Source organism: Lycorma delicatula, chromosome 1 (genome assembly GCF_047948215.1).
Source record: "Lycorma delicatula isolate Av1 chromosome 1, ASM4794821v1, whole genome shotgun sequence".
NCBI classification, from domain to species: Eukaryota; Metazoa; Arthropoda; class Insecta; order Hemiptera; family Fulgoridae; genus Lycorma; species Lycorma delicatula.
The window spans coordinates 239094641-239109111 of record NC_134455.1 but is presented as its reverse complement, the minus strand read 5'-3'; the positions used below and the strand labels follow the sequence as shown (position 1 = coordinate 239109111).

General features: G+C 30.5%; 1 protein-coding gene across 2 annotated transcripts in view; it reads right to left on the bottom strand.

Moving 5' to 3' along the window:
• Positions 1 to 4470: 4470 nt before the first annotated feature.
• The window catches only part of kel (kelch protein), an 88003-nt gene continuing 78002 nt past the window's right edge, over positions 4471 to 14471 (bottom strand). For both annotated transcript variants that reach the window (XM_075374683.1, XM_075374691.1), the window contains exons 11-12: positions 7356 to 7496; positions 4471 to 5095 (exon numbers count right to left, since the gene is read on the bottom strand). In XM_075374683.1, the coding sequence (XP_075230798.1) occupies positions 4917 to 5095; positions 7356 to 7496 (320 nt within the window). In that variant the 3' untranslated portion in view covers positions 4471 to 4916. The remainder of the gene's footprint in view (positions 5096 to 7355; positions 7497 to 14471) is intronic.

Here is a 14471-nt window from a genome sequence, read left to right as displayed (position 1 = left end):
CAGTCACGTCTATTTGCTCTTTGTAACACTCTTTTACATAGTATTTCTAATTCAGGTCCCACCAGTACAAGTCTCTTTTTACTGGTACTTTTACTAGAATTCTACCCTTATCGCATTCTGCAGTGATTATTGCTGTCGATTCTTCTGGATCTACTATATTGACCAACTTTACACCAATCACATCGGAAAACCGTACATACCCACTCCTCGAGGTGATTACTCTTTCTCGCTTCACTAGCTTTGGTTTCGTTGTTACTTCATATGCTATTATGAGGTGATCTGACAGGCTTTCTTCTTTTAGTACTTTCCAGTTACATAGGGTAAAGACATGCTCCTCGAAAATAAAGGTGAAGTCAATTGCCGAGCTGGCGTTCCCATGACAAAAGTTGGCTCATCCTCGTGTCTTAAAGCATTGATTTTATCAGGTTGATACTGCCCCTGTAGGTTACATACTGTCCCCACAAACTCTGGTGACTTTGCATTAGTCACCAGCCAATATTATCTCTTTACCTCTGAATTTCTGGACCTCAATTCCCAGTTCATCAAGCCAGGTCAAAAAAAAATTCCCGCATTCGGTGAGTGATAAATAGCAAGTATCACCGTATCCCCAGATCTGTCCATACATAACCCTTGCCAGATCCGCATGTCCCTACTAGTGCCCTCACCAAAGGGAAACAATTGCCGAAACCATGTTCTCATCTCTGATCCATTCGGACCGAGTAATCATGAACGTGTTAGGCTCTGCTGCAATAATAATATCTACTCTCTGTTGCATCACTATCTCCCAATAGTTGTCATGTGCCGCTCTGCTGCAGTTCATGTTTAACCACAAGATCTTCATTTCTAGGGAGCACATCTCCCTGTCCAATGGCCCCCATCCGCATATCGCAGATGTCATTGGGCTGGTGCATTGCACGGTCTTATGGTCCAGCCTTCTACAGTTGAAACATAATTGGGTCCTGTCTTCTGCCTACCCCAACAACGAAAACACGCAGGCACGCAAATATACACATGGCAATACACCCAGCCAATCTGCATGCGAGCTTCTGATAATTTCAACGCCGCCTTATAAGTCATGATTACTGTCGCGTTTTTTGTCTTGCCAAAAGCTGGTCTGATTGATGAAAGCTTAAAGTCATGCGTTTCTCCAATAATCTGGGCTATAGCATCTTTTATATCCTGCTCAGCTGTATAAAATCAATGTCTTTCAAATGAACAACTGTTCTCCTTCCACCTCTTGTCTGCAGCTTTATTACGCAACATAGTGGTGAAGTCTTCAGCCTTCTCCTTCCCCTCAACCCAGATGCATAGTTCTTCGTTGTTTCCCTTCCTGAGTGACAGTACCTCTCCCACATCTTCTCAAGTTACTATCTGCTTCATTGTCTTTAGGAGATCCGCATATGACCTACCTTCGGCCTTGACCACTATTGTGCGACTATCCTCCACACCACCCATGGAGCATTTGATCCCTGAACTCTTGTCTTCCTGACTAGGTTCTGAATTTGCAAGTAGAACTCGTACTTGATCTCTTCTAATTTTTTTAAGTAGACTAGTATCTTCCTAACTTGGTTCCCCAGTCTGCCACCCAGCAACATGAAGGTCACTGTTTTGGTGGGTTAAGTATTTTCCTCATAGCTTTTAGTATCATCATTACCACATTTTCTTCTCCTTTGTTTGTTTCATAGTATATAATATATCTACTTGCGTGACACACGGATTGTTCTCAACATATGATGACTGAGTCATTCTGAACTGTCTCCAGTCACAAGCCATATGATGCCATGAGTGCGATCTCTTCTGTGAGCTTGATTAGATAAGATTGCAAAAGCTGATTATGTCTCCATCTGGAAGCTCCTCAACTTGAGGTACCCAAGAAATTATTTCTGCCAGTCATCTAGCAGATAATGTCTTCATCTGACAAGTCCATATCAAGTGGATCTCTTATCCCTTGTTCACGGGACCCTTCGGTCTAGATTACTTGAGTAATTGTTGACAAGGGCAGAGACAACTCCATTAGACCTTTGAACCCCTTGTAATTCCTATACAACTCCTCCTTATATACTTTGCTAGACCTCACCATAATTCTGCTTCAAACTGAACACCAGAAGCCCCCAACTTACTAGTTAACTCATCCATGGTCCCATTATAGATTCCTCCTCTTCGAAGGAAATCTGTCTGGATCTTTTCTTACTGTCTTGTCCAAGCACATATAACAGTTAAACTATCAAATATAGTCCCTATTGCCTATGGCAATAAGGTTTATCTCGAAAAAACCTCAATAAAAAAGTCATCCGTTATCCAAAAACTCAAAAATTTTAATAAACACGTCCACAGTAATTCAAACCACAATCACTAACATCTGTATCCAAAAAACCATGAAAAAACTGTCCAAAAACCACGAAATAGCAGAGCAACCAACAACACGTATTTCCCGTATGAAGTCACATGCTCAACTTTGGACACTTTGATTAGTGTTAACTACATTTATTTACTAATATTAATGAATTTGTTACCATTAATTTATTTTACAGTATTTTGTACAGTTTTATAAATGAATGTGTACGTAAAAGGAAAATGGCGAATGAATATAATTATCTTCCTGGCTTTCAAATTACATAATTAAAATCTGAAAAAGTAAATTTGTTCAGAAAAGAATTCATTTGTAAATACTATTCTGTACTTTTTAAAGAATTTATTCTTCTTTAACTAAATAATTATTTTTCAAAAAATCATCTAACTTTTAAAACTTATATGTAGAATAAGAGTTCTATAAATACAAGGAACTTCTGGTTATGTGTAAATAATAAGAACTCTTCATACTACTCAGGAAGGATGATTTTGAGAACAAGATGTTTGAATGGTCACAGATTTCAACAACATTAGCTGAACATTTCTCCTCAAATTATTTAATTAACTCATCATCACATAATGTTATGGAGATGCTTTCTATAATTAAATAGCAGATGATATATATTTCATTATGAAATATGTTACATTCAATTATGTTATTAAATAGCTCTGAGTAGTTCTGAATGTTGAAAATTATGTGGTTTCAATCTCCTCTTCTCTAATTTCTTTTAAAGAAGAATGGCTATCCTTTCATCATATCTTTCATTTATTTTAATATAAATATTAAAATGTGTGTATTTCCAGAGGCAATCCCCCTCTATGGCATCATAGTAGGGGATTGTTCTGTGCATGTGTTGCCACCTATGCATCAAAATCCTATTGTTGAAACAAAAGATAGTATATTCAAAAATTCATTATACATTTCTGAGTATTTATACTTCAAGGAATTACAAGCCCATTGCATTGAACATCAGTTTAAATCAGTGTGATATACTTAAGATCCTTAAAAGCAAGGGTTCCTTAAAGATCAGATGTGATGTATTTTATCTAATAAATTCTTTATAGGATTTTAAATGGTACTATGTTAAAGGTATCATTTGTTAAGGTTTGCATTTATATTTTACATACCTATAATCCACAGAAAGATTTGTTATTTTATATTCACGTACAAAGTTACTGCATTTTAATTCTTTAAGTAAGGTTCTCAGGATTTTAATGAACTAATTTCTGAGACTTGCAATATGACAACTTCGCAATACAAACTAAAATATTTAAACCTTTTGTGTGATCTGAAAAAGTATTTTTATTAACTATTTTTAATTTTTAAATATATTATTATTATAATTACTTTTGTTAAACTATCAATAACTGGTGAAGATTGATATTTTTCATTCATAAGAAATGATATTAAAAGAAAGGAGCATTTTGTAGTCCTTTGGGTCCTCAATTTCTGAGATTTATACATTTTATTTTTCTCCTTCTTCTCTTCTTTTCCACTGGGTTTTTGCTTTAGATGAGGTTTCACATTAATCCAACATTTTTTTTTTCTTTCATATATAACACAATTTTCATGTATTTGTTCTTCTCAATTATTGTTTTTGTATCAAGACAGTTTTGGTGTCTTTGCCATTGTATGCTATTGCCTTCATTCACTTTTAATAAATAAAAAATAAGTAATGATGGTAAAAATATTTCACTTCAAGAAACACATCGATGACAAAAAGAAATTCATTAAATCTTATACTATTCCAGACACTGGATATCAGACATACACATAAACATACATAAATATACATATACATATACATATATATATATATATATATATATATAAATCATGTTATCAGTTACAAATGAAACAGCAAAAACATTTACTTTCATTCTAAAATGCACATTGTTATTAAAATAAGTTTTTCTGTATAGAACAAATTCTCTTCCTTCTCAATAATAAATAGTTTCATACTTAATACAAGGTCATCACAGAAAAAAATGTTACATAAGAAAAAATATAAGATCAAAACTGTATCAAGAGAATAGAAAGTCTAAATTTACGTATAAAAGTAATAATAACAATAAATAGATAACAAAAATAAATAAATAAAACATGAAAAATAATAAAGAGACAAGTTTTACAAGGTTTATTTTAATAAAATATATTTTGTTAAACATAATACAGAATCTGTATCGAAAATATCGTATACAAATATACAGAATACAAATATCTCAACTGCTACAAAAATAATAAAGAAAATTTATTAAAGTTAAAAATAAAAATTTTTAAGTAGTACCGATTCATTTATAAATTGAAATACAAAAATAAAGAGATGTTTCATAATTTGATAAATAAAAGTCATACAAACTTACCTTCAACTATATGAATAGCCTATATAAAACATACTTACATCGTAATATTTATACACCATCATTATAAGGTAATAACAGAAACATATAAAAGAGTTCAAGTAAACATCAGGGAGGTAATGAGAAAAGTTATGTTTCAGAGTGATGATTAAACCATCAGACATATATGACAATAAATAATTTGAATAAGTCAGTCTCACTAAAATTCACATGGTTGCAGGTTTATCAATAATAGCTACTCCAGCATAACTCCGCCCAATACTCATTGAAGATGAAAGCATAGACCAAGAATCAGTTTTAGGATTGTATACTTCTACAGAGGCAAGATTGCACGATCCATCATCTCCTCCTACAACGTATAGAAGACCATTCAATGCCACGACACCTGAAATGGATCAAATAAAAAAAAATATTAATAACAGCACTAAAAATAAAAAATTTTTTTTAATTCACTACAGGAGAATTAAACAAAACACTTTCATTCAAAGTCAAGCAGTAAATACCACTTTCCTAACTACCTATCAAAACCAAAGAAAAATAATATACATCAAAATTAAAATGTGTAAACTATTTGTTCAAAGCTTAAGTATATTAAGGACATTTTTTTGCATTAATATGAACCCCAATAAGATCAGTGAACACAGATTCAAAATAAAATTTTTCCCAAAACATTTTATAGTTTTATCCTTTAAATATAACTTAAATAAAGTCAATCATAATTTTCCTCTTCAGCTTTCATTCAAATGGTTTTTTTTCACAATTCTCAGAAAACACTTCTTTCACTGATTTCCTTACAAATCTATGACTATGTACATTATATGCAAACCTAACAAATGTGCATGATACTGAACAATGCATAAGAGCAATCCATAATAATGAATGTTACAACTGTAAAGATGACTCTCACCATAATGCATCAGTAACTTTATTGTTGTATTAATCAAGTCTGCAACATGACTTATTGCTTATCACATTCACTGCTGATGGATTCCATGGCATCATAGAGGTGGATTGCTCTGTGCATGTAATGCCACCTATGCATCACGGGTAAAAGGCATTCTTCTATCCTCTCTCATTCCTTTTTAACAATCTATAAAGTTTTTTTTTTGTATATTAGCAAGGAGAAAGGATTCTTCAGTTTGGCTGTGTAATTTGTTGTTACTTTTTTTTGTGTTGTACTCATACAGCTTTGTTCAAATAGATCGATTTTTGCAACTTCTTGGAAACTGTTTTACAGAAAATCAGGTTAGTACATTCTTTTTTTAAATTCTATTTATTTTATTTTTATTAATTTATTTTTAAAATGCTTAATGTTAACTTAGTATGAGTAAAAAAAATTTAGAAATTATTTTTTCTTATTTAAATATTTTTTGAAAATAAATGTAACTAAGAAATTCCTTTTTTTGTATTGGAATTTTATCATAGTAAAGTATAAAAAAGCCTAGTTTATTTACTTATAAAATTACTCAATCATAGGTCTGATATGTTTTATGAAATTTGTTTTTGGCGTGATTTTTTTTAGGCCTGAATTAAAACTCAAACTTTTCATTTTATCTTAAAGTATTGCAGAGAAATAATACGTTTATTTTATTTCAATTTTCATTTCATACTGAATTATATCTTTTTATATTTCTATAACATATATTTTATATAAATATATAATATTTATATTTGTAAATATATTAAATTATAAGAGGAGCACTCAAAGCGTTATCTACTAACCTTAGAAAGAGTGGTGGTAGAGCGGTAGTATAATTTTTATTTTTCAATATAGGTCCCTTGCACTTCCACACACTTGCTTCATTTAGCTTGCACAGAGATTATACCACAGTAAAAAAATCATTATCTTGCTCCTCAAAATAGCCTGAAACAGCTGCTTTCAATTTGCCGTCATGAAAATAAATGTCTACCCCGAAGGTTTTTCTTGAGGTTTCTGAACAGGAAAAAAATCACTGGCGCCAGGTCCGAACTGTAGAGAGGGTGACAAAGTTCTTGAAATTTATACTCCCTCAAAGTTTGCTTTGCAACATGTGATGAGTGGACTGGAGCATTGTCATGCAAGAGCAAGACTCCTTTGGTTAACTTCCTTCCCTGTTTTTCCGTTATTGCTGCCTGTAGCTTATGAAGATACTCAGCATAGATATTACCAGTGATAGTCTGCTTGTGCTTCATGTATTCAATCAACAAAATTCCCTCACTATCCCAAAAAATTATGGCCATGATTTTCTCAGCTGATGGCTAGGTCTTGAATTTTTTGGATATTGGTGATCCTTTATGTCTGTTTAACAGACATTACGTTGTGTAAACAGTCTGTTTAACAGTTAACAGTTCATTAATTAGTTTTCATTATTGTTTTCATCTGCTATCATCAGTTACCACCATTATAATCAGTCATTCCAATTTATTTCACCTTCCACACTGATGTACACATCTGACTGAAGTTGTGTAATTAACAGGATAAAAATAAACCCTTACCGTCTTACTTTTTTAAATTAAAAATTCCACTTGCTGTGGAACACAAAGGTTAAATTACACAATTTTTTTAAATAAATTTTTATTAAATTAATTTTTATTAAGCAATTCAAAAAAGTACTTCACATGAACACATAAAAAGGCAGAATTAAGAATAGCTGACAAAACCAAACCTGCATTCCTTCGACACAAGGTCATATCTGCAACAGGACTCCACTCTCTAGTTTCTGGATTGTAGGCTTCTACACTTTTTCTAACAAGAGGTCCATCATGACCTCCAACTGCATACAAAATACCATCAAGTACTCCAACACCTAAATAAAAAGAATGAATTCGATGAGATAACTTGAAAAATCAAACACAAAGGTCTTTTAGGACCCAAAACCATAATTATGTTATTTATAAGCGACAAGATATGTAAGCTATTAAAGAATAGCTTAGGCATTCCCAAAAACAAAATGCATTCAATGCTAGACAGAAAAACCCAAATTCATACTCGTACATGAATAAGAGAGTACACAATACAATATAAACAAAAATGGATTTCTTTTTTGCAATAAAATTACTTAATTTTTATAACAAAAGTGGTTAAATCTAGAATCATCTAATTTTAAAATAAAATATAACAAGAACAATAAGTATATACTACTCTAAAAGTGAAATAATTACAAATAGTTAAACTACAATATTCTATTTTTTTTTAAATATGATAGATTAGATCCCAGTTTAGGTTTTATAAAAAAGTAAAATTAAAAGGCAGGGATAGACATATACATGTGGCGTTATTTAAAAGTAAGGGCTGATGAGTTATAACACACACCCACATATATATATATATATATATATACACACACATACACGCAGTAGCTTTAAGTGGTCTGTTGGGCATGTAACCACCACATTGCTGTCAGTTCATTCTTGTTTTCCCTTGTGAGACAGAGTGTTAAAATGAGTGTGGTAATATCAAATCCCAATAGTTGTAAAATATGACCAGTGATTAGATTTTTATATGTAAGTCATAATACTGTTAAATTCCACTGTCATCTGTGTGAAACATATTAGCAAACTGCAATGAATGAAGGAAAAGTGATGCAATGATGTTGTCAGTATAAGGAAGGCCATTCAAATGTTCATGATGAGCAGAGAACTGGCAGGCATATGTCTAGACTGACTATCATGACAAACATGTGAATGCAGAACTGGTAGAAAATCACTTTAAAATCGTTTTATGGTTCAATCTTTGAATTTCAAGAAGTTTCAAAGACAACTCATTGAAAATTGTGACTGACACTCTAAGCTACTGTAAACTGTGTGCATGATGGGTGACAAAAATGTTGACAAGTGCTCACAGAATCACAGCAAAGAATGACATCTGCATATGCTTCTTTCAACCACTTTAACAATGAGGGAGACAATTTTTTTCCCAGTACCATTAGAGTGATGAAAAGTGGATTTCATAGGTCAATGCCAAGACAAAAACAACAATCCATGCAGTGGCATCATTCTGGTTCACCTAAACCAAAAAAAATCAAACAAGCCCAGTCTCAAAGGAAAATCATAGTAACTGTATTCTGGGACCAAAAGGGCATGCTTTCAATTGATTTCATGGAACCTGGAACATGCATCACACCACAAGTTTGTGGTGAACACTTCCTATACTGCATCATGTCATTCAAAACCAACGATGGGGAATTATGAGATCAGGAATTGTTCTTCTTTACGATAACACATATCCACACATAGTTGCATGCACAACAGAAACAATTCAAAAATTCAGGTGAGATATATTTGATCGTCCCCCTCTTACAGTCCTGATCTTGCGCCCAGTGATTACCATCTCCTCCTATACCTCAAAAACTGGCTTGCATTTCAATGATTTAAGGAAAGTGAAGGGTTGAGAATTTTAGCACAAAGTGGCTAAAATCCCAGATGGCAGAATTTTATGCAGTTGGTTTGAAGATTGTTTCACAATATGAAAGGTGTAAGGAACGAAATGGTAATTATGTAGAAGAATAAAATAATTACGTAAGTGTGTGAAACCATTAATAAATTTTTTATTTTTAAACTATTGTCATTTTGTTAGCAATCAACAATTTTGTATCACACCTAATACTAGTATTTAAGTTCAAATGATCCGTTTTTTCTAAGTAACCATTTTTTGATTATGCGGTGATGTGAAAAGACACAAGTTTCATCACCATAGACTATTTGTCTCAAAAAATCATCACCTCCATTTTATATTTGGTAAGAAAACATTTAGCAGAGTCTAACCACTTGGTTTTGTGAATCTCCATAACATTTTCGGCACCAATCAAGAGCAGAATCTTTGATAGTCTAGGTTTTGTGTTACGATTTCATGCAATACAAATTACACTGTAAATAAATAGTTCATTTTAAAAAAAAAGGAAATTAGAAATCTGGCAATTCATTTTTACATGATATATTAATATTAACATTAATTAAGATATTAAAAATTAATTTCTTTAATATCTTTATTATTAGTTTTCTGATGGTTGAGGATGACCCCTGGGATCATTTCCCTGAGTACAGTCAAACTGTACACCCTAAACTAATGTTTCCAATCAGTCTATTTTGATGTGTCTAATTCACTGCTATATAGTTCTTTAATTCTGGACACAATTCTGCCTTGTAGCATAGTCAATATTTCTGCTATTTATTAACAAGTTTATTTACATATGTACTTAGCCTTCTAGTGGTAGTATTTTTTGGGAAATATGTGATTTTTATCTGTAAAAAATAATTTATTTATATAATTTCTACATTAAAAGTACTGAATACCAAATATAAAAATGATACTGTATTTACATTAGCCACTAACCCTCTCAACAATTTATAGTACACAAGTTTGTTTAAGCCCCTGCTACTCATCACTGAAATGAACATTAAGTACAAAGCACATCCAGAAAGTAAGCAGTTTTCTTCTATCACTGTTGTTAGTTTCTACATTTCCTTCTAACATTCTATCAATCATCAATCAATTAAAGATCAAGATGATGTTTAAGTCTGTCAAGAATCCCATCAACTGTGAAATTAGGGAAGTTATCTAATTTTTAAATGCAAGAAACATCAAAGCACAGATATTCATCAGCAAACTAGCGAATTTTGTGATGAAAATGCTGAACGGTGAAAATGTTCAAAAAGTGAGTGTGGTTGTTCATAGTTCAATGAGGGACTCAGTAATGTGCATGACAAGAGAAGGAGTGGGCACCCTTCCATCGTGAATAACAATTTGTTATGCAAGTGCATGAAAAAATTAAAGAAAATCAATAGTTTACAATTTCTTCATTATGTACTGAGTTTTGTGAAATTTCACAGTTTTGCACGCGATCATAACACAAAACCTAAACTATCACAAATTTTTCTCTTCTTTAGTGATTAAAATGTTGATGAAGATTTATAAAACCAAGTTACACTCTGCTAAGTCTTCTCTTACCAGATACAGAAATGAAGGTGACAATTTTTTGAGACAAATAGTGAATCGTAATAAAAATTGAACCACAGAATCAAAATAGCTGTCTATGGAATAGTGACACACATCTTCGAAAAAATGGAAGCTTTAAACCACAAATTCAACACAAAAAATCAATGCAAATCAGTGTAATGTCTTTAAGTTAAGAACACGTTGAAATGTGCACTATCTATGGGTTTTGTTGGGTGACTTCTAGTGGAGAGGTGAAACTATATAAATGCCTTGCTTTACTGTGATACTCTAAAAAATCTGTGCCCTGCAACCCAAGACAAGTGGAGACAAGTGTGCGTTTATGCGCATGCTCACACACACACACACACACACACACACACACAAACACACACAAAATGAAATCTGACTCGATCAGTATTTGATATAACAATAAAGCCTTCTATAATTATTCAATTTAAAATCCCCAGGTAAGCTTCTACAAAAATAAAACAAGTTTTACTGATATAATATTTTAAACAACAATAAATTTCTATGCTACAAAATATTGGTTTTCTATACATTATTATTTTTATATACTATTCTATTTTTATATAATACTGTATAATAGTAGACTATTAGTATTACAGAATAATGTTTATAACTTAGTGGAAAAGGTGTATAGTGACAAAAGTGCATGAGTTATCTCTTATGCACAGTCATTTTACAGCTGTGTATGTAAGGGAGTAATAAATATGAAATGGAAACACTAACTTCTCCTTAAGTTAAAATTTAAAAACTAATCAAATAACTGAAAACTTTATTTATCAGAGGAAAAATTAAAGCTTCCCTAGATTAATATAAACACCAAAGTGAAAGATAAGTTCACAAGCTTATCCCTCAGCTGCCTTAACAATATAATGAAAAATTGATTGCACTTTAAATAAAATAGTTTTTTAACAAAATTACTTATGAAAGCAACGTAAGAAATATTAACAAAAACTAAGTAATTTGTTAAATACAGATTAAATCGTTATAACTGTTGGGAAAAATTGCAAAATAAAACGACACATAGCTCGTTTTTGCCAAAAAAATTGGACTTTATTTTTTAACAGAATAAAATCAAAATTATATAACCATATTCATAAAAACTGCATAAATACATTATCACATTTTAATGCTTTGTTAAAACTGCACAAAATCTCCATGTACAATATTTATATATAACAACCCTTAATTTAAAGTATACGTAAATTTGTTACCTTTAATATTTCTTTTACATACACAAAGTATATCATTAAGTTACCTTATTATTTAACAGATGATTATTGTACAATGAAAAACATTAATATCTTGCTATTCACTTACGCAAAATGTAATCTCACAATCGTGAATTTTATATATGTCTACATAAATTCCTTTGATTTTAATGGAGCATTCTAAATTATAAAGAAGAAAAATCATACGTATTAAACGTAACAAAAAATATTCACAGAGTTAATTTAAAAACATTCACATAAATCCATTCAGATATTCAGTTTTTTAACAAAAAAATTATAATAGATTTATAATTTTAGATATTTTTACAGCTATGACAGAGCCAAACGTAATTGCTGTAAGGAATAGAATTATAGTTAATTTTTTCCAATTATGTACAATAGAGGCAACTGTAATGTACATTTCATAAAAGAAAAGGTTCATCTTTAAATAAGTACATTACTTAAGTTCTTTACTTACTGTTCTCACAGAATAATTATTTTATATTAACACAAAGAGAAGCACATTTATATAACACTCTAAACAAAACGAAATGCTCACATCACTAACCAATGTTTACACAATGGCTAAACAATGTGATAATAAAACAGCACCTTTCTGGACACAATCTTCACAAGCAGTTCTGCAAGTTTCTTCTGACAATATTTATTTGATGAAGAGGATTATCAAGAAAAATAAGATTTCATAATGAAGAATTTTCTTTCTTGACCAGTAAATGAATATTAGCTATTTGAATATTAACTATTTTGATAATGATGAAAGCATCTCTTCATTAAACATATAAGTATTGTAAGATAAACATATAAGTGCAAATTACAACAAAAGTACAGTATACAAGAGTGTAGATGAGTACCAATATTTGATAATAAATTATTAACACGTAGGAAGGGCGCTCTTTCTCCTATACAACAACTCACTTAATGGGTTTAAAATTTCTCCATCGACCAATGAAGTGCTTGATGGAGATATAGTGAAGTAGGAAAAAATATGATTACTGGGAATTAGAAATAGATCTAGCAGACAGAAAAAAAGAAGAAATGTGTTATTTATGAAAGTGAAAATATAGAGAGACAAGAAACAGCTATCAGGTGACACAAATAAAAAGAGAAGGAAACATTATCAGATGAGGTTTTTGAAGAAGAAAAAGAAATTCGATGTGGTACAAAAGGATAGTACTGTAAATTGGTATCTGAAAGAATTCTAAAAATTTTTTTTAAAAAATCATTAAAAGCACATCTATCTTGTGCTTTATTCTATGTACTTACTTTTAAATCACTGACCACTTTTAAAGTACTGATCACTTTAAATCTTCATGTTTTTATCAGAAGTTAAATAACATATAATTACAGTTTTATCTGCATAACAGATTTCAATTTCAAAATAATTTCATCTAACCCCCACCCAAACATTTTTCGCCAAATTGCTAACAAAGTTTTGATCAGTGGACGATCAATAATTTCAGTGGTTTTAACCAATAATTTTTCATAAAAAATATTATTTCTATTTTTAAAATTTTTAAAAAGACTAGTTTACAAATTTTTCAGCAGGTACATTTAAAAATGGGAAACCAATAAAATATTGAACTAACTCAAGTGAGCTTTGGTCAAATCTTTTATCTTTTATTTTTTTATTTGCCGACTGCTTTGAAATACAATCAAAATAATATTTATTTTCCCATATTATTGATACATTAAAGTTGATGAACCATACCTACCTATTTGATGCTTAAACTATATTGTGCTTTCTGTATCCTACAGTAACCCAAATGTTTTCACAAAATGATAATTTTAAATTTTATATTTGATCAAACTGGATAGAAGGTACAGTTCAAAATTAACCATAAGCTAAATTTGTTCTTATTCTAAAAACTAAATGAGATAAGGACTAACTCTACATATTGTTCTTCAAGACTACTTCAAATGAACTGCACATAGCAAATAATTAACAGTTAATAAATGAGAAATACAGAAAAAATATAAAATGTACATATCAATTTTTTTTATTTTTATTTGATATGTACATGTAATTTGTTAATATAAATTAGTACAAGTTTTTTAATATCAAATAAAATTAAATAAACCAAAAAAATAAAATTATCATAAAAAAAATAAATATAAAAAATATGCTATTAGAAAAAATTCTACTCATGAAAGAATTCATAAAACGATAATGGTATACAGTACCATAATCTGAACACAGATGTTTAGAAAAATCCAGCAGTCAAGACAGGAGAAATTAAAATGCTATTACTTTTTTAAAATATTATTACAACCATTCGGAATCATTGAATTAATATTAAATATAAAATCAATTCTTCTAAATGTAACCATTATAGTATTTTACACACTTCCTATCACTTAATTAGCAAAATTTCTTTAATCAAATTAAGAAATAAATTACTTATCAGTGAAGTTAATATGCATAAATCTACATATAAGATAGATTTCATTCAAATTTTATTACCTTAGTATTCGTGTTCCCAAAATCATTGTAACAAAGTTCAATTGCATTTCTATTACTTTGAGAAATCCATTTAAAAAAAAAAAGAATTAGATTATCAGTAATAATAGAATTAAGTGTACGAAAGGAAAGT